The sequence below is a fragment of the Macrobrachium nipponense genome, chromosome 4 (assembly GCF_015104395.2).
Source record: "Macrobrachium nipponense isolate FS-2020 chromosome 4, ASM1510439v2, whole genome shotgun sequence".
Taxonomy (NCBI): domain Eukaryota; kingdom Metazoa; phylum Arthropoda; class Malacostraca; order Decapoda; family Palaemonidae; genus Macrobrachium; species Macrobrachium nipponense.
The window spans coordinates 87,657,482-87,679,557 of NC_061100.1; the positions used below are offsets into that span (position 1 = coordinate 87,657,482).

The 22,076-nt window shown below is 41.6% G+C and overlaps 1 protein-coding gene across 1 annotated transcript in view; it reads right to left on the reverse strand.

Moving 5' to 3' along the window:
* The window catches only part of LOC135211432 (GPI ethanolamine phosphate transferase 2-like), a 468,113-nt gene that overhangs the window by 396,586 nt on the left and 49,451 nt on the right, over positions 1–22,076 (reverse strand). The window contains exon 2 of the mRNA XM_064244742.1: positions 13,388–13,548. Within this exon, the coding sequence (XP_064100812.1) occupies positions 13,388–13,530 (143 nt within the window). The 5' untranslated portion in view covers positions 13,531–13,548. The remainder of the gene's footprint in view (positions 1–13,387; positions 13,549–22,076) is intronic.

A 22,076-nucleotide genomic window follows, 5' to 3' on the forward strand; every position in this document is an offset into this window, starting at 1 on the left:
TCTGAATCTGCAATTTTCTCCGTTTCTGCAATATCCTCTTGCATAATAAATACAGTTATTATCTCTTGAGTAGAATTTCGGAGCTGATGCTTTGAAATTTTTTGCTGACACCTCTGCATATCTCATTGGTGGTTTGCTTTTCTCTTTTACCTGATATTCTTGATTTCTCTCTTTATTTGTTTCTTTCTTATTTTGGATTTTATTACTTGGTTGGTTATTTATTTGATTATGATTCATGGCTACAGGGTGCATATATTTGCATTTTTTGTCGAACTTACATCCTTTTCCTTCTTTTAGGTTTTTACATATTTTTGGATGCAGATCTCTGCAATCATCCCCATATCCATCTAAGTATGCACATTTACCATATATTTCATAGTTTTGACATATCTTAGGATGTTTGTAGTAACATCTTTCTCCAAATCTGCAATTCCCTCTTTTCAAAAGGTTGCAGATTTTGTCTTTCTTGTCTATTTTTTCCTCTTTCCCGTCATTGTATAGATCTGGGTAGAGCCTCTTCGGGATTTGCTTTTCTGTTGTCATATCGTAATTTATTTCTTCGTAGGTATGCTGCTTTATGCCTCATATGTAGTATCAATGAGTATCTCTGCATCCATACTTTTATCTTGTTCTTTATTTCCTTATTTTTTTCTGTCATTTCATTTTTGTTTACTTCTCTTCCGTTTTCCTCTTCTTCTTCTTCTTCTTCCTCTTCCTCTTCTTCTTCATCCTCAACTATTTGTACATTCAATCTTGATTTAATAACATTGTCTATCCATGATAGACATGTTGAACAAAAAATTCTTGTATCTTTTCTCAAATCTTGTATTACCTCAGCACACTGTGGATGGGTCGGAATGTTGCATGCAGCACATTTTCTGATTAGGTTTTGTGGATTGACTATGCTATACCAAACCTTACACAGTTTGCATGCTTTTGGCATTCTTTTTCCTAATGCATCAATTAGGATATTCACAAGATTCACCTTATTCATTTTCTTTGTCGGAATATGTTGGTTTATGTATATTTTCTTTATGAGTCTCTTGACCACTTGGATTTTATTTGGAACTTCTTCAATTATTTTCAAGATGTTTTCATTAGATTTGTTCCAGTTTGAAGGATTATATCCTTCTAATATATCTATGAATGCTTTTGTATCTTTTTGGTTAGGACTGTTGCTGATTTCATAGATGAGAAATGCCAGTTCCCTTCCTGCTACCTCATCGTATTGCGAATCTGCTAAACACGCCAAATTACGCCACCTCTTCCCGCAGTTGGAACTTACTGCCATCTTGTTCTGATTTATAGTATTACACTTGATAAACTAACTTAGAAGACGCTTTATCCTACTATTTTCACACTAATCTTATCACCGATAGTTCACGAACACTTCTAGATATTTCTCAAATTCTAGTCGTATGTTAAACTTGTGATATCTGTTGATTAATCTGACTTCACGCGGGTACGTCTCACCAAGCAAGATGGCTACTACAAGAGAGGAGATCCTGAGTTGCCTTCTCCGTAAGAGATTTAGCAACCTCTTTAACAGTCTCCTGTGGAAACAGATGAGGGAACAAAGGTGCAAAAAGAAGAGATGTTCTTTGTAAGGGTGATACGGCTCTTGCTAGAAAAGAGCTAAAGACCGATCTCTTCTTTAAGACTCCCGTTCCGAAAAGAGAGGCAACTTTTACGGAACCGTCCATAACCGCTCTGTCCAAGCAAGCCAGGACGCTTGAAAGTTCCTCCATGGAGACAAAGTCAGTGTCCTGAGCTCTCTTAGCTAACACTCCCAAAGCCCAGTCCATGAAGTTGAAGACTTCCAGGGTCTTAAAGAGGCCCTTTAGAAGGTGGTCCAGCTCACACATGCCCCATGTTGCTTTAGCAGAAAGCAAAGACTTCCTCCTGGAAGAGTCCACTAAAGAAGCGAAATCCGCGTCTGCGGATGAAGGGAGGCCTAACCCCATAGGTTCTTTGGTCTCGTACCACCTTCCTGGTTTACCTGTTAACTTGGAAGGAGGGCAGGAAAAAACTGTTTTGCCCGCTTCCCTTCTGGAAGTCAACCACTCTGAAAAGGTCTTTAAGGCCTTTTTCATACAAAGAGCAGGGCACATCTTGACGAAGGAAGACGACTTGTGAGCTTTTGTGCTCGACATCAGAGATCCTGGTGAAGGAGGGTCAGCAGGATGAAGGGAGTCTCCGAACTCCTTGAGCAGCAAAAGAGAGAGCCTCTTGTAGTCAGAAACTGCTACATCTATGGGCTCCTCCTCTTCCGATACCTGTTCCAACGGATCCACTGAAGGAGAACGTTTGGGAGTGATCGGGCTCTTCCCGGGAGAAGAACTCCTTTCCCGAGAAGGGGAGCACTGAACGTTCGAACTTCTATACGAAGAATGAGGCTCCTGTCGGTCCGAAACACTCTTGCGCCTACTAGACTCTTGTTGTCTAGGCCCTTGCGGTTCGCCAGACTCGCGGCGCTTGATAGGCTCCTGGCGCCCTGATTCAGGGCGCTTGAAAGGATCCCTGCGCCCTGATTCCTGACGCTTAACAGGCTCTTGGCGCCCTAACTCTTGACGCCTAACGTACTCCTGGCGTCCTGCCTCCTGGCGTCCTGACTCCTGGCGCCCTGACTCCTGGCGCCCTGACTCATGGCGTCCTGACTCCTGGCGCCCTGACTCCTGGCGTCCTGACTCATGGCGTCCTGATTCCTGCCTTCTAGCAGACTCCTGACGTCCTGAATCCTGTGGTTTGAGAGGCTCTTGACGCCCTTTCTTGCGTCTCGCTGCCTCTTTGCGCCTGCCTGGCTCCTGGTCCTGTAGTCCCAAAGGATCCTGATACCTAAATCGGTTTAGTCTATCTTCCGGTTCCTTGAACCTAAACCGATCGAGACTTCTGCTCGATTCGCGGCGTCTCATAGGAGAGAGGCTACGTTCTTCCTGTCTACCAGGATTCAAAGCCTTACCAGTCATAGGGCGCTTTGGAGAAGAAAGCCTAAAGGGCGAAAGAACTCTCCTCTCAGGAGAACAACTCCTGTCGGACAAGTCTCTCGACGAAGGCGATAAACGCCCTGGAGATTGTGAGGGTTCTCTCCTATACGAAGAGGGGCGCTTAGCGGAACTCTTAACAGGGAGCGAAACATCTTTCCTCCTTGTCGAATCCTTAGCAAAGGAGCCTACTAAAGAGGCTAACTGCTCTTGCAGATTTATCAAAAACTTCTTCGTAGGATCCTGAAGAGAGGGCTCCTCTTGTCTCGTCTTCTTAGGCACCGAAGGCCAATTCTCGGGAAAACGCTCTGGGCTGGAATCAGCCGCGTCTCCTTTAGGAGCCTTCCAGGCTCTCTTCAAAGGGCGCGAAAGAGAGGCCGAACTCCATCCTCGTTTAGGAGAGGAAGAGTCTGAGGCCGAAAAACACTCCCTTAGGACGCCTTTTCTGCGGCAATCCGAGGCAGCCTGGGACTTTACAACAGGATCTGCCGAAGGGACGCCTGACCGTTGGGGATGTTCTGCATCCTCCCTGCGGCTTTCGACATTCCTCCTCCCCTGGTCCTGGGAGTTTGGAAGCGGTCTAGGCCTAGGAGCAATGAGGAACCGGTCAGACGCCCCCTCCACTGCACTGGGGACACTGCACAAGTCACTATCACCACTCTTACCTTCATTTAGAGCTCGTAACTGAGCTTGAAGTTTCTTGATGGAAGCTTTTACATTTTCCCTCTCTGAAGAAGAATCTTTGGATTCAGAACAGGGAGAAGCAGCTGAGGCTAAGGGAAAATCGTTAGTAGGAGAGTTAACTTCTTGTTCTAGAGAACAAGATCTACTAGATGACCTAGCTGAAGCCTTCTTTACTCTATCTCTCTCAAGCGTCCTAACATATGAAGATAACTCCTTCCATTCAAGCTCTGTTAGGTTCTCGCACTCAACACAGGTATTATTAAAAGAACATTCATTCTCTCTGCATTTAGCGCAAATACTATGAGGATCTACTGCCGATTTCGGCAGCCTAACCTTGCAACCTTCCCTACTACAAACTCTAAACATAGGTGAAGCCTTAGCGTCAGACATCGTGAAAGAGTAGTCAAAACCAAAGTCGAAAAACAGTCCACAATAAGCGTATGCCAAGCCAGAGAAAAAACAGAATACGTCACCAAAAAACCAATCCAAATTCTCGGCAAACGAGTAGAAATCCAAGATGGAGGAACGAACAATAGGTGTTGTCCGTTCAACCGACAGAGAAATTATGGCTTAGAAAACGGGAATGGTTCCAGACCCAGCCACCCAGCGGCGGGAATGGTGGATCACCTGACCTACCTGTCGCGTGTGCCGCGAGTTTTGAAATTCTGTCGGGACGACCGAGTCTATAGCTAAGTATATATCTGCTGGGTGAGTTTTCATGTACAAAAACTAAGAATGTTGTTGGAGATTACAGTACAGATGCTGGTGGACACTAGGAAGCAGCACTGTAGAATGAAGGATCTGAAAAAGCTAGGAAATATCTTACTAAGTAAGATATTTTGGTGCATGGCTTTAATGTCAGTCAAGTCTAATTTGGTGTATAGGTGACCATTAGGATATGGTGTGACAGTAGTTTGTTTTTATTTCTGAGGGTGAGATTTACTGCTCTTTTCTCTCATAATTTGCATGAATGCTGTACGAAGAATACTGCATGTAATATTATTTTTGAGAAGTTACTGACCACTGTAAACTACATACTAAAATATAACTCTAAAGTAGGTATTATGAGAATAAGTTTTGTCAGGAAGGTGTTTGGAAACCAGTTTTCCAGCATTACCAAAATCAGTTGTTCATATCTTGTATGTTAAATTTGGCTGACCTTTCTCATATAAAATGCATGGGAATTTTCTTTTACTTAAAAAAACTAGATATCCTATACGTACTCTGGCAAAAACAAGATTGCAATATCAAACAAAATTTCACACACTTTAAATACACATGATTTCTGAAATATTCTAAACAATGGAATTTTATTAGTAAAGTGAAATTTTATTGTATACTTACCGAACAATTATACAGCCGTGATTTCCACGAGCGGCAGGAGACTAAATTCAAATTTGGCGCGTAGGCGTCGCCAACACTGGTGGTGATGACGTCATCTCCCTCCATTCCCGGGAGAACCAGATACAACTGCCCAGGTGAATCCAATTCTTTCTGCCCGTCCGTCCACCTATGGGGAGGAGGGTGGGTATAATCATAATTGTTTGGTAAGTATACAATAAAATTTCATTTTACTAATGAAAATTCCATTTTTATTGTAGCGTCTTACCGAATAATCATACAGCTGATTACACATTGATGGGAACGTGGGATTCAGTGGACCACAAGTATTTCTAAATGAGTTACATTTATGACAATACCAGTAAACACTCAAGGTGTCTGTTGTACCTTACCTTGTAAGAGAGCTACAGCAGACTGTTACTGCCTCTGGTTGGTGCTCTTCTTACTATTGTAGAGGACTTGGTATCTGACCAAAGGTAGCCTCTACAGGAGGGGAATCCTTCCGTAGTTCAAGCAAGTCAAGGCTGACTGACGGAGGATAGCAACAACAAAGATTGCCCTTGCCCTGGGCTAAGACCAGCAATTCAATCATACAAAACATTTGTCACCAACACCAGATTTAAAAACATATATACCCAACCTTTATTAAAAATCCGACCTAACAGACTGGTGGGTATCCCAGGTACTCAGTACCCCCAGCTTCCCTTGAACTCAACGACCTATTTCAAGGCGAAAAGTTAGCATAGAGGTGACGACCCCTGTGCCGTTTCTCCCAACACCATGCCAGAAACTGCAACTGGACCCAACGTTCTGCAATTCTCGAAAACTGTTTCTATCTCTTTGAAATAATGGCTCGCAAAAACCGAATTCGATCTCCAGAACGTATTCTGAAGAATCGTAGAGATAAATTCTTTCTAAATGCTAAAGAAGTAGCAACTGCTCTAACTTCGTGAGCTTTAACTCTCAGAACGGAAAGATTTTCGTTCTCGGACTGCGAGTGAGCTTCCCTGATAAGCTCTCTAATAAAGAACGATATAGCATTCTTAGAAAAAGGACGAGAGGGATTTTGAGCCGAGGTCCAGAGCTTAGACGATTGGCCTCTAATCTCTTTAGTGGCAAGAAGATACTGCTTAATTGCCCTGACTGGACATATGAGCCTTTCTTCCTCCTCATGTCCTATCAAATCAGATAAGTTCCTAACCACAAAACTCCTAGGCCAAGGATTAGACGGATTCTCGTTTTTGGCTAGAAAAGTTAGAGACTGAAAATACAGCATTCCCTTGAGAGAAACCGACTCTTTTGTCTATAGCGTGCAATTTGCTGACACTCTTTGCAGAAGCTAGGGCAATAAGAAAAAGTCTTCCTAGTCAAGTTCCTAAGTGAAGCAGACTTCAAAGGTTCAAACGGTGGACCCATGAGGAACTTAAGCACCACATCTAAGTTCCAAGCCACTGTATCTTGAGGGAACTTAGTGGTTTCGAAAGACCTAATGAGGTCCGACAGATCTGGGTTGGAGGAAATATCCAAACCCCGGTGTCGAAAAACAGAAGAAAGCATAGCTCTATATCCTCTGATCGTAGAGGGAGCTAGTTTCTTTGATTCCCTAAGAAATAGAAGAAAATCTGCTATTTCTGTTAAAGAGGTCGCAGAAGTAAAGACTTTAGCGCCTCTACACCACTCTCTGAAGATTCTCCACTTACCTTGATAGAGCTTGTTAGAAGACTCTCCCCTACAACGAGCGATAGCTTCTGCAGCTCTTCTTGAAAACCCTTTCGCTCTGACAAGATTCCGGACAGTCTGAACCCTGTCAGAGCTAGAGCGGACAGGTTTTGGTGGTACCTCTTGAAGTGAGGTTGTTTGAGAAGCCACTTCTCTGGAGGAAGAAGTTTGGGGAAGTCTACCAACAACTGGAGAAGGTTCGGGAACCACTCTTTCCTGGGCCAAAAGGGAGCGATTAACGTCAGTGTTACATTGTTGTGTGACATGAACTTGTTCAGTACCTCTCTTATTAGTCCAAACTGAGGGAATGCATAAGCGTCCAGACCCGACCAATCCAACAGCATTGCGTCTACCGACCAAGCTAGAGGGTCTGGAACTGGAGAACAAAAGAGAGGAAGACGATTGTTCCTTGATGTCGCGAACAGGTCTATGGACGGTCGTCCCCAAAGGAGCCAAAGTCTCTGACAAATCTTGTCGTCCAAACTCCACTCCAGTGGTAACACTTGCTGTTGACGACTTAACTCGTCCGCCAGGACATTCATCTTTCCCGGAACAAATTTCGGAACTAGCTGAACACTTGCCTCATTTGTCCACATGAGGAGATCCTTGGCTACTTCGTACAGAGTGAAAGACTGAGTCCCCCCCATTTCCGCAAGCACGAGAGCGCCGTGGAGTTGTCGGAATGCACTGCCACTATCTGCCCTTCTACTAAGTTCCGAAACTGTCTTAGCCCCAGGAAAATTGCTAGAAGTCCCTTTACATTTATGTGGAACTTCTTCTCCTTCGCTGACCAAGCTCCTGAAGCACGGTGATTTCCCAGCAGGGCTCCCCAACCTGTGTCCGACGCGTCAGAAAAGAACTGTAGGTTCGGGAGGATGGGTCGTAAATCTAACCCTTCTTCCAATCTTGCCCGAGACAGCCACCACCTTAGATCTTCTTTTATTTGGTTTGTGACAGGAAAGGTAATCGAGTCCGGTTGTCTTCCTGCACCAAGAAGTCCTCAGAAAGAACTGCAGAGGTCTGATGTGCAGTCTTCCCAACTTCACGAATTTCTCCACCGAAGTCAACTTGCCCAGGAGCCTCATCCACTGATTGGCAGAACTTACCTCTTTGTCCAAGAACTCTTGAACTGTCTCCAGGCAGCCTTGGACCCTCTTCGGGAACAGAAAAGCCCGAAAAACTTGAGCATTCAGAGTCATCCCCAAACTGAGACTTCCATTTGTTGACCAGAATTCCTAACTTTCTGGCAAGAGCCAGAGTTGTTCCTAGGCCCTTCATGCACCGACTCTCTGACTCCGACCGAAGAAGCCAATCGTCCAGATAGAGGGAGATTCTTACTCCTAAGATGTGAAGCCAGCTGCCTATCGGGGACAGAACCCTGGTGAATACTTGAGGAGCGGTCACCAGTCCGAAGCAAAGCGCCCCAAACTGAAACACCTTGCCTTCGAACATGAACCTCAGGTACTTCCGAGATTTGCGATGTATCGGAATGTGAAAATAAGCGTCTTGCATGTCCAGAGAAACCATCCAATCCCCTTGTCTGATGGACTCCAGAACCAACCGAGTGGTCTCCATATGAAATTTTGTTTTCTGGACATGCAAGTTCAAGGCGCTCACATCCAACACAGGCCTCCAGCCCCCAGATGACTTGGGAACTACAAAAAGGTGATTGTAAAACCCCGGAGGAAATTCCCCCTCTATCTGCTCTATAGCCTCTTTGAGAATAAGCGCTTCCACTTCCGCGGCTAGCGCCAGAAATTTGTCTGAGCCTGGAGAGTATGCCCGGAATGGAATTGGCACAGGTGAGAGTGAGGGAGGTGAAACGAGAGGAATACGGTAGCCGAACTTGAGTACTTGAACTACCCAGGCTTCTGCTCCTCTGTTTTCCCATTCCTCCCAAAACAGACCCAGCCTGCCTCCCACTAGTGCATGAAGAACCGAGCTTTCACTTGGAAGGTTTGTTGACCTTGGCCGAGGTCTTTGACTGAGGTCGCAAATTAGACTTCGGCCGAATGAAGCGCTTGGGTTTTCTCCCTCGAAAGGGCGCCTGGGCCAGAGGGGAAACGGAAGAAACAGCCGCTGAAGGAGCTTTAGGTCTCTTAGTAGACTGTGCTAGCAAATCAGAAGTCGATTTCTTATCTAGAGCAGACGAAATTGATGACACTACATCGTCTGGAAAGAGGTTATCTTTCACAAAAGGAGCAAACAAAAGAGCAGACTTCTGTTGAGAAGTGACCCCTTTAAAAGCATAGGAGCACCAAAGTTGCCTTTTCTTAAGGGTACCAAAGGCGATGAGCGAAGCTAATTCATCACATCCATCCCTAATGGATTTGTCCACACAGGACAGAACACCAATCCAATCCTCCACTAAGTCCTGTGAAAGAGAAGGACAGTCTTCAATCTTGGCCGCTAAAGCGCCAATAGTCCAATCAAGAAAGCTAAATATTCCCAAAAGTTTAAATTGGTTCTTTACAACGTGGTCTAACTCAGGCGCTGTAAAGAAAACTTTTGCTGCGGCAAAAGCAGGTCTTCCAGAGGAGTCAATTAAACTGGAGAAGTCTCCCTGGAAGGAGGCAGAAACTCCCAGAGAAGGAGCTTCCCCAGTTATGTAAAACCTATACCTCTTACGAAGCAACCTAGAGGGAGGGTAAGCAAAAAGAGCCTTCCCTAAGTCTCTTTTCATAGACATCCATTTCCCATCTCTTTCAACGAATGTCTAACTGCTTTAGAAAGAACAAGTTTTGGGAGGAGAGGGTCCGAAGTTTTCTTCCCCATCAAAAAAGTCGAAGTCGGGGAGCGCGGAGCCGCTTTCTCAAAATAATCTGGAAAAGAAACCAGAAGATACCTAAGGAGACGTGAATAACACGAAAGGTGATGTGAATCCTCCTCCTCTCCATCTTCCTCATTCTCTGATACTGCCGAAGAAGTAGACAGAACTACCACAGGATCTGAAGGCTTCGAACTACCCTTGGACTCATTCATCCAGTTAGTTAACATCTCTAACTGCTTGCGCAAAGGCGCCAAAGAAGTATCAATAACAGGTAAAGAAGGCTTGGAAGAGACTAAATGCTCTTCAGGAGGAAGAAAAACTACTTGCGCCTCGCTCGGAGCAGCCGAAATTCGAGGCGAAACAGGCGCAGCAGGCGCAACAGGCAAAAAAGCAACTAAGGAAATACCCTTAGATCGGCAAGGTGACGATACTACAGCGCTAAAGCCACGATCTCTACTTGTACATGGAGCCGAAAAGGGAACAGCTTGAGGCAAAGAACGAGCCACTAACGGCTGAGGCGCAACACTACTCTCAGGCTCCTTATACCGATTGACTGGAGGAGGCGAAGAATCAGCGCCTGAACGCCTCTTTAAGGAACGCAAAACGGACTAATCTAGCCACGTGCGGCGCGCGACCGGAGACGAATCGCTTGAATCAGTCGAAAGGCATCTAACCGCAACGCCTTTCCAATGCTTACTTGAGTCCTGTTGAGGCGCAACAGTATAAACAAGAGAGGCGCCTGTCTGTGGGCAACTCCCGATCGTCTCCCTTGGACTTCCGGTATGTCTTCTCCCCGGTGCGGGGGAGCTGGACAGTGACCTTTGTCTAGGAGACGTGTCAGGACAGACAGACGCACCCTCAACTACACTGTTACCTGAGACTGCTTTCTCCAAAAACGTCTTAACCGAATTACCCAGTTGCATAACCGTATTCGCTAGTACTGAAAATTTCTGATCGAACCTCAATTCCAGACTGGCAATGGTGTCGGAAGAAACTACACGGGAAGCCGGAGAAGGGGGGCTAGTAGGAGGAATAGGAGGTGTAGTTAAAGGAGACATAATAATTTGAGGAGAAACAGAAACAGAAGGAACAGATGCATCGCAAGAACAGAAGCTGTGCTAAGCTTTCTTTCCCTAAGTGCTGCTTTCCTAATTCTGTCTTTCGCTAATTTCTCTGAGTATGAACTAAAAAACTTCCATTGAGATTCAGTCCAATCACTACACTCGTTACATGTTCGATCTGCTGAACAAACCTGTCCCCTACACTTAACACATTTAGTGTGAGAATCATACTCTGATTTGGATAATCTAGTTTTACATCCTGAGGTGTAAAACCTAACTCCCGACGGACTAGAATCCGACATGGCAATGCCTAAATATACAAATTAACAACAACGCCAAATAAGAGTACTTCACCAATTCTGAAGATCAAGTCCACCAGAAAAAAACGAAGCAAAGTCATCCAACCGCACTGACCACTGATGTTCACCAGACGCCGGCAGGAAAAGAATTGGATTCACCTGGGCAGTTGTACCTGGTTCTCCCGCAAGTGGAGGGAGATGACATCATCACCACAAGTGTTGGCGACGCCTACGCACCAAATTTGAATTTAGTCTCATGCTGCTCGTGGAAATCACGGCTGTATAATTGTTTGGTAAGACACTACAATAAAAATTATAATTAACCATCTTACGCCGAAGCGGTAAAAAAAAAATTGTCTCCCGTGTGCCGGAGGTGTTTCAGAGTGAGCGCAGAAGCGGAAAAAATATTTTTTTCAAAAAATCACAGCGCGCTTAGTTTTCAAGATTAAAAGTTCATTTTTGGCTCCTTTTTTTGTCATTGGCTGAAGTTTAGTATACAACCATCAGAAATGAAAAAAATTATCATTATCATATATAAATAATGCGATATATGATAGCGAAAAAACGAAATTTCATATATAATTGTATTCAAATAGCGCTGTGCGCAAAATGATTAAAGGTAACAAGTTACTTTTTTTCGTTGTAATGTACACTAAATTGCGATCATTTTGGTATATAACACATTGTAAAACGATAAAAGCAACACAGAGAAAATATTATCACAAAATAATGCATGAATTCGTAACGCACGGACGTAAACAAATATTTTTTTCAAAAATTCACCATAAATCTAAATATTGTCCTAGAGACTTCAAATTTCTTTCAAAATGAAGACAAATGACTGAACATTACTATACTGTAAGAGTATTAGCTTACAATTGCAGTTTTTGACCATATCTGATGAGTTAAAAGTTGACCGAATGTCGAATTTTTTTATATATATTTTTTTTATATGCAATTATTTCGGAAATAAGAAAAGCTACAGCCTTCAAATATTTTTCGTTTTATTCTACATTACATAAAATTGCGCACATTTTCATATATAAAACTCTATGAAATGCCTAATATGAAACGGAGCAAATATTCAGAGAATGGTACGTACGCATTTCGGAGATTTGCGGCGGAGAATCCGCGCGCGGAGGAAAGGAAAGATTTTTTTTTAAATTCACCATAAATGTAAATATTTTGCTAGAGACTTCAAATTTGTTTCAAGATGAAGATAAATGATTGAATATTACTAGACTGTAAGAGTTTTAGCTTACAATTGCGTTTTTCGACCATTTCGGTAGAGTCAAAGTTGACCGAACGTGGTTTTTTTCTATTTATCGTGATTTATATGAAAATATTTCAAAAATGAGAAAAGCTACAACCTTTAATTATTTTTTGTTGTATTCTTCATGAAATTGCGCACATATTCATATATAAAACTTTATGTAACGGCTAATTTAAAATGGTGCAAACATTACCACAATCACACGTATGATCTTTTCGGAAGAGTTACCGCGCGGACGTAAAGAAAATGTTATTTTTTTCATAAATTCACCATAAATCGAAATATTGTGCTAGAGACTTCCCATTTGTTGCAAAATGAAGGTAAATGCTTGAATATTACTAGAATATAAGCGTTTTAGCTTACAATTGCGTTTTTCGACCATTTCGGTAGAGTCAAAGTTGACCGAAGGTTGAAATTTTGGCAATTATCGTTATTTATATGAAAATATCTCAAAACTGATAAAAGCTACAACCATGGGTTGTTTTTAGTTGTATTGTGCATGAAATTGCACACATTTCCATATATAAAACTTTATATAACGACTAATTTTAAAATGGTGCAAACATTACCACAATCGCATGTATGATTTTTTTCGGAAGAGTTACCGCGCGGACGTAAGGAAAAAGTTTTTTCATAAATTCACCATAAATCTAAATATTGTGCTAGAGACTTCCAATTAGTTGCAAAATGAAGGTAAATGATTGAATATTACTAAAATATAAGAGTTTTAGCTTACAATTGCGTTTTTCGACCATTTCTGTAGAGTGAAAGTTGACCTAAGGTTGAAATTTTGGCAATTATCGTTATTTATATGAAAATATCTCAAAACTGATAAAAGCTACAATCATGAGTATTTTATTGTTGTATTCTCCATAAAAATGCGCACGTTTTCATATATAATACTTCATGTAACGGCTAATTTACAATGGTACAAAAATTATGTCAAAGTGACGAAATAATTTCCGAGATGTGTCACAGATACTTTTTAGTGCGGCAAGAAAGAAATTCGCGCTTGCGCGCCTGCGTAACGATTGTAAACAAAACAACACCTTGATCCGTGAACTCCCAGCATCCCCCAAGACGCGTGATTCAAAAGTTTTAGGCTGGTAGGCCAATAAGTATTTTTCCGCGAATTTTAAAAAAAACTTTTGTAAGTCGACGTAAAATACGTCCAGTCGGCACACGGGAGACAAAAAATGTCGACGTAAAATACGTCCAGTCGGCGTAAGAGGGTTAATTAGTTAATCAAAAATACTAACCTTCCTTGCTCTTGAGTAGCAAAAGGATCTTCTGGAGGTATAGGATGTGGTCGGACGCTGACAATACCTGTGAGGTATGCTAATAAGGCTGCAATTATAGCAAGTTGTTCCACTAAAAGATGGGACAATCCTGTCAGCCTCATTTTCTATTTGTTCTGGTCCTGTAAAGAAAAATGACAATTTCATAATAAAATAAAATTTAATAAAATATACATACTTCAGGTATAATTACATAGCTATTTGTTCCACTTGTACGGCAAACTGAATTCAAAATTTGCAGATAACACTTCAAATGTCTGTGTAGGTGGCTAGTTTCACACACTAGCAGGAATATTAAGAACAACTTTAGCAGATAACCTCAATCTGTTCATCCCTTATGTCCATCAGCGGGGAGGAGGGTGGGTTCCGATTCAGTAACTATTTGGTAAGTACATATATATAAAATTTCATCTTATAAAAATGACATATTTATAATAAAATATAAAATAAAGTTTTATATACTTACCAAATAATTATATTGCTCACAGTTTCACTTGCCAGCAGCTCAAAAATGTTGAAAGTCACAGTGTAGGTGACTCGACCCCGCCCACTTTCAGGGTAAGAGAGGAACAACTTCAGCAAAGACTTGAATGGTTTTTGCCCTTTTGTTAATATGAGGAGAGGAGGGAGGGTTTGACTGATAAGCAAAATTGCTGATAACCGGATTTTGGCACTGAAAACTGGTTAATGGCACCTCTGTTAGATATGTATCAGCGCCAATACTCTATTATCGGCGCCGATAACCGGAAATCGGTGCTATACAACACCATAAAACTGAATCGCCAATAACCGGGCACTGCCTGTACTTGGTAAGTATATATAAACTTACCAAGTACATAATTACACTGCTGAATCCCAAATTGACAAAGAGGTGGGATACATAGACTTTTCTACCCCAAAACACTATGGATGTAAATGAGTTAGATGATAGAAATTACTAGCATTGGTACAATGGTTGTTCTTTACCCGGTAAGAGAGATACTGTATGACGAGACTACCTCTGGTCGGCACTCATCTTAACCACGTAGGGTGTGGCAAAGTAACCCTGACACACTTCTACATCAGTAGGGGTTTTGCAGCACCATAAAACAATCGATCAGAGGTAAACACACCAACGAAACCTACACCATATAACAAACCACAACCCATCCATTAAAACTAAGACTTGTGGACACTCTTGGTACACAGTACCACCAAGATCCCCTAAGACTTGACACTAAGTTCATGGCAAAGAGAAACAGAGGGAAGAGAAGCTTCATACCTTAATGAGTAGTGAAGGTTAACTTAAACCTCGATTAAGTTGCCTGTAGAATCGAAGATAAAGATAAATTGTGCATGAAAGCTAATGAAGTGGCGACTACCCTGATCTCACGAGCCTTAGCTTAGAAGGACGTTAAGACCTCCTCTTCAATTAGAGAATGGGTTTCCATGATAAGGTCTCTCAAGAAGAATGGCACGGTGTGGTAGTTTTTCTCTTTTTTTATACAGAAAGGGAAAAGAAGTTTACTCCATCAGTAAGGGGGGGAGAAATGGGTTGTAATTAAAGGCAAGGCGTTTGTGAAGAGGTTTGTATGAAAAAGTCTGAGATTTCCTTATTTAAAAGTATTTATTTATTTAAATCTTTTAAAGTTTTTTTTTATCAAATTTAATTTTTTTCAGTTTCTTCTCATTGACAGAAAATAGACAACCTTTCCCCTTTAGTTTATTTCAGCTTGTACCTTTGAGTTTTTCCTCTTCAAAGATTGTTCTGGAAGGATATACTGTAATCATTCAAGTGACACTTAAGACTAGTGAATGACTAGGAGACTTTTCTATTGTCGAATATACTACCCCAGGTGGCTATAGTAGTTTTTTTTATTATCATTTTAACAGGTGGTAATGCAGTAGTGTGGTATGGATTAAAAATAATATATCTACATGGTTGGTATTTATGTATGGAAAATTAGTATTAAGGTGGACAAGACTATTTTTTTAATTGGCTGTTTGCTTAGCAAAGTCACTGGGGTTACACGTGGCAAGCTTATGTTAGATGTAATCTGGTATAAGAAGGTGTTCATATAAGTATCAATTTCAATATGTTCATGTATTGAAATATTTATATCACAATAATATTGTCATATAAATATTTCAATACATAAACATATAGTCCCTGATGTCAATGGCAAGAGGTATGTATACATATTATTAGTATTGTTTTAAGGTTCTACAGTAATTAAGCACTGTTGTTGCATCTGGTGGTCAGTGCATTGATTATTTTAACCCTGTTGATGAAGTAAAGGGCAAGAAAATAGAATACTAAATAGTATTGCTAGTATTTATGTTTTTTTAGTGATTAAAGTACAAAAACCTGTTGTTGTTTTTAAGTGTATATATATATATATATATGTATATATATATATATATATATATATATATATATATATATATATATATATATATGTATGTATATATATAGGCAGTCCCGGGTTACAATGGGGGTTCCGTTCTTGAGATGCATCGCAAGCTGAAAATCGTCGTAAGCCAGAACATCATCAAAAATCCTAAGAAAACCTTACTTTTAATGCTTTGGGTGCATTGATAACTATGTAAACTGCATTCTTATGGCATTTTTCATAAAAAAAAAATTCAAATATCGATTATTTTATCATTTTTGGTGCCATATTTCATCTGCCAGATGATTGTTGTAGGAGTCATAACCCTGGAAATAATGTCTGATGAATATAATTGAAAAGCGTCGTAACCTCGGAACGTCGTAAGCCGAGACCGTCGTAACCTGGGGACTGCCTGTATGTATAGTATATGTATATGTATATATTATATATATATATATATACATATATATATATATATATATTGCTAATATTTATGTTTTTTTAGTTGATTAAAGACAAAAACTTTTGTTGTTTTTTTTAAGTGTGATATATATATATATATATATTATATATATATATATATATATATATATATATATATATGTGGATATCTAGTACACCTGTTGTGTTTAATGTTTTTTAGTGATTATACAAAAACTATTATTATATATATATATATATATATATATATATATATAGTATATATATATATATATATATATATTAATATAATATATATATATATATATATATAGTATATATATATATATATATATATATATATATATATATATATATAGATATATATATATTAGATCTATATATATATATTCATTCCGTCTAATATATAGCTATATATATACTATCTATATTATATATATAGATATATCTATATCATAATATATACTCAATCTATATATATATCATATATATCTATTTATCTACATCTCTATATATATATTATATATATATATATAATATATATATATATATATATACATATATATATATATATATATATATATATATATATATATATATATATATATATATATATAAGGGATTTTGACAAAGGCAAAAATCTATTTCTGGGTGAGGACCTGTGTCGCCCAGTTAAATGCTCCTTATAGCACTCATTTCTAAAGTATAAATAATTGCTAAATATACAAGAGAAAAAGCCATATGGAATGCCAGGGTTCCTACCCGGCTTGCTCACCCTCATAGGGCATCGGTATAGTATCTGGGGCGAGTGAAAGCCACTACCAGAGGTCCCCTGCCAATTAGACATCTCCTTTCTCAAATTCCCCTGGTCTATGGAGGAGCCGTTCCAACGGCCATCTACCACCCGCTACTGCTACTACTATCGCCCTGCCCGATCATTCCTGAAATACACACCCAAGCTTGGGCCAGTTCAGGGTGAGGAAAAAGAGGGGGATGGGTTCACTGGGCGACACAGGTCCTCACCCAGAAATAGATTTTTCCTTTGTCAAAATCCCTTTTCTGGGCTAGACCTGTGTCGTCCATTGAAATAGTAACAGAGAATTGGCCACACAAGCTTGGCAAATAGAGTGTAAACAAAGCTTCTGAAAGGAGAAATAAAATTTATTTGACTGTTAATGCATTTTAATATAGCTCCTTATCAATAATGTTTCTTAATATTACGACATTATAATAACAAAAATATAAATGTACAAAATTCTGGTATGACCAAGACTATACCACCACCATGGAGTACAATAGTTAATATATACAAGACAATCTTAATAGACTATGTACAATACAGGAGTGGGTTGGTATGCAATCCAGTTCAGGGCAAAAAGTAAAAGGAAGGAATTACAAATGAGGCAGGTAGGAGAGAGAAAGTACTAAAAGGCAATTGTGAACAAATTAAGAATAGTAAATTTACCATTATATAACTAGGCTGTATCAGGGGGAACAATGTTCCCTGCTGCCACTGTCGAATATCTAAGGGCCTCTAAAGATTTTAAATAGTGGCGTTTAAATACTGTCGGAGATTTCCAACCCGTATATTTTTTAAGGTCATCAAAGTTCATATGATGAAAATAATTAACTGAGGTAGCCACTGCCCTGGTATCATGTTGTCTGATGGCCTTCAGGGAAATGGTTCCACCATTCTCTCTAATAAATAGGGGGCCCAAAGACTTTTTAGAAGTTCTGTTCAGATAGGTTTTCAACGCATTTACAGGGCATAGAGATAGATCTTGTGGAAGAGGGACAATCTTCCATGGAGACCACCTGTTCTGTGGGTCTTCGTTCTTTGCTAAGAATTTTCGATCTGGGGAGAGCAGAACTTCTCCAGACGGGAGGAAATCAATATGGTTTGGTTCTCTGGAGAGAGCCGACAGTTCAGATATTCTGGCTCCTGAGGCCAGACTCACTAAGAATAATGTTTTCCTGAGAAGGGTTATCTATGAGCATGATTCGTTATCAGTGTCTGAAGCTCGCCTGAGTACGTCGTTTAAAAACCAGGAGGCCATGTGAGGACGGTCTACCGGTCTCAGCCTGGCATAAGCTCTCGGGATAGACGAGAAGTACGAATCTGTTAAATCAATGTTAAAGCCAAACTGAAATATCTTTCTCAAGGCGGATTTAGTTGTGGTAATGGTACTAGCTGCTAGACCTTTTTCAAACAGCTAGAGCTTTTTCAAACAGAGTTCTAAAGAATGAAACTGCCAGATTCGTAGTCATTGTCTGAACCTCTGAGTCTTTTAGAAAGGTGGCTAACTTCCTCACTGCCGAATCATACTGCCGTAGTGTCGATTCTCTTTTGTCTGACTCTAGGAACAAAGTGTTTAGAGGGTCAATATTGGCATCCTTTTGTGCTGCAAACTTCATTTAGTCCATAAAGTTAGGACATGCTGAATTCTTGAGGAAGCTGACACAGTCCTCACTTGTACTATTTGAGTCAGCCTCGGGTTGGGAATCCGCTTGGGGCGGAGTCTCAACTCTACTAGAAGAGGAAACGAATTGCTCTTTGGCCAGTTGGGAGCTACCAACGCTATCTGTCCTTTGAAAGATCTGAGTTTGTTTAGAACTTTCATTAAAAGGTTTATTGGTGGAAATAGGTAAATCCTCTGCCAATTGTTCCAATCTATGGACATCGCATCTGTGGCGTGAGCCAGAGGGTCCAAATTGGGAGCCACATAACACGGTAGTTTGTGGTTGGATTCCGTGGCAAACAGGTCTACTTGAAGGGCCGGAATTTGTTGGCAAATCCAATTAAATGACCTTACATCTAGGGACCATTCTGACTCCAGCGGAGTTGTTCTGGACAGTGCGTCCGCGATAACATTCCGTACTCCTGCCAGGCTGACAGATGCCAATGGTATTTCGCTGCTAGCGAAAAGACTGCCACCATCGCATGATTTATGTGGCTCGACTTGGAACCTCATCTGTTTATGCAGTGAACTATTACTGCACTGTCCAAGACTAGTCTGATGTGAATATTTCTGGCTGGAGTTAGTCGTTTCAGGGTCAGAAATACGGCCATGGCTTCTAGTACATTGATATGGAGCTGGCGGAATGCTATCGACCATGTCCCTTGAACCTTCTTGTACTGAGAATTGCAACCCCCAACCGCTTAGTGAGGCGTCTGTGTGGACTACTAAAGACAGCAGAGGGAATCGTATCAGCACCACTTTGCCAGGCTCGTGACTTTCGTCCAGGGACGAAGTCTCTTCCGCAGTATCGGTGGGATCCAGGAGATTTTGTCTCTGAGCCTCCTGTTGGCTCTTGTCCGCCATACCCAGTTGATGTCCTTCAGTTTGGCTTTCAACAGAACGTCTGTTACTGAAGCATACTGAAGTGAACCTAGGACTCTTTCTTGGGTCCTCCGAGATGCTGCTTGTCCTTGAGGAATCGTCTCGTAACTTTCGCTATCTGTCTGCGCTTCTCCGGCAGGATAGATAGCTTGTGTGTGGTCAGGTCCCATTGTATTCCCAACCATTGAAAGCGTGACGCCGGGACAAGGCAGGACTTTTTCCTATTTATCTGGAATCCCAGATATTCTAGAAATTTTATTACTTTGGCTGTCGCCCTGTGACATTCCTTGTCGCCGGTTGCCCAAATGAGCCAGTCGTCTAGATAAGCTACTAGCATTATTCCTTGAGCTCTTAGTTCCTGCACTACTGTCTCTGCTATCTTTGTAAATATTCTGGTCGCTATATGAAGCCCGAATGGCATGACCTTGAAGGCGTAAGCCTGGTTTCCTAGTTTGAAGCCTAGGAAGGGAGAAAAATGCCTTGCTACCGGAACATGATAGTAAGCATCTGTAAGATCTATAGAGGTGGTGACGGCCCCATGGGGAATTTGGCCGTTGGAATTTGGTAGAAACTGGTTGGTGGAGGAGGCCCTTTTATCCAACTGCACCCCAGGCCTTTTGATATTATACTGTGGGCCAACGTGCTGAACGCAGGGTGACCAGATTTTGAAAATTGAAATACGGGACACTTAAATTGAAGAGGTAGTTGAACAATATAGACACAACTTATGTGAAGTTATGCACGCAGTGACACAGGCAAAGTCCTTCTCAGCCTTCTTTATTGACTTTTCTTTTGTTTTAAAGTGCATTCATTGTAGATTTTGCTACAAACAGCCGCTCATTACATGTGTCAAAGCATTAGAATATTGCAATCAAGCTTGTTTTGCAGCTTTGAAGGATATTAATAACAAAAGTGACTTGCCATAACGAGTCATTGCTTTAAATCAGTGTCATTTAGCCATTCTTGTCTAAAAGTACATTCTCGCTTCACTTTTTTGTTGCACTTTTTGTCGGACTCGGACATGCTGCCTTATGTTTAAAAAATCAGATACACGCCTGGCTTGCCCTCATGTGCTCTCAGTCGGTACAAGCGAATGTTTAACACTGATTGATGAATCATGCAACGTTCACGTTGATGCGCCTTTACCTGGTACTCTGCAAAATTTCGCTAGTTTATTGTATTTTTTTTTTCTTTTTAGATATTGAAAATACAGGACAAAAGGCGTCCCGGGGAGGGTCCATACAGGACACGGGACAAATGTCATAAATACGGGACAATCCTGTCAATTACGGGACGTCTGGACACCCTGGCTGAACGTCCAACAGTCCCAGAAGAGGTACAGTCTCCCACCTACCTGGGGATTCTCACAGGCTGGATGAGGTCCTACTTCCTCTGCTTCCTCGGAAACCTCTTCCTCTAGCGGAGGCTCTGACGCCAGCTCTGTGCCGGAAGGCCCCTCTTGCCCTGCTACCCCTTGCAAATCTATTATAACCTTGAAATGCCCCTTGTGATTCAAAGGAAGCGTTGAAGGCCGGGGATGCAACAAACGTAGCCGAACTCTGGGGTTGTTGAGACGGCTGGATCTGCAACAAGACAAATTGTTTCTGAGGTTGAGCCTTTGACGTTGAAGGCTGACTAACCTGGCCTACAGGGACTGCCTGCACCACTGCTTGGGGCTGGGAGGTCTGGAAGGACTGGAACTTCCTAAGCCTCTTCCTACCTTTGGGATGCACTCCGGAGGGTTCAAATTTCCTCTTTGAAATAAGGCCCCAGCAATCCCGAAGGTTCTGGTTAGCCCTGGCCGCTTCCCCGAGAACACTATTCACCATGCTATCTGGGAATAGGTTGGCTCCCCATATTGGAGCCTTAATGAGCCTGTTGGGCTCATGCCTGATGGAAGCATCGGCTAAAACATGCTTCCTGCAGTTCCTTCTGGCAACGGCAGTCATATACATCGCATTGGAGGGTCTGTAACAGCGACTTCATTAAGACCCGGAATAGGGACTCCTCAGCATAGACAATGGATGTCATCTCTGCTGTAGTGACTGAGTTGATGGACCTGCTCAGTCTACATTTTGATCGTATTCCGCCTTAATCATGGCCTCCAGAATCCTGGGTAAGCGCTCCCTGAGCTGAGCGGAAGCACAGTCTGGGTTGAGCTTGCCCACTGTGAATGTTGCTGGGGCATCTGCCCAGCACTCCAGGTCTCCAGGGAAGAGCAGAGAGGTTGGATCTGTCTCCCTGAGCTGAGGCATTGGTTTCTCTTCCATTGCTGCTTGTAAGGTTAACTCCATGACCTTTGATGTACATGGAGTTGGAATGTCGTCTCCTACCACAAACATGGTGTAGGAACCTTTATGTGGTGTCAACTTAGTGTTGACACACTCCCAGTCTGATAGGGTGCGAACCCATGCCGATTGAGCTTGATCCCTCGGGTATACTATCCACTGTCAGCTGGGCGTAGCCCGGGAAGGGGAATTGGAGACTCGGCGGGAA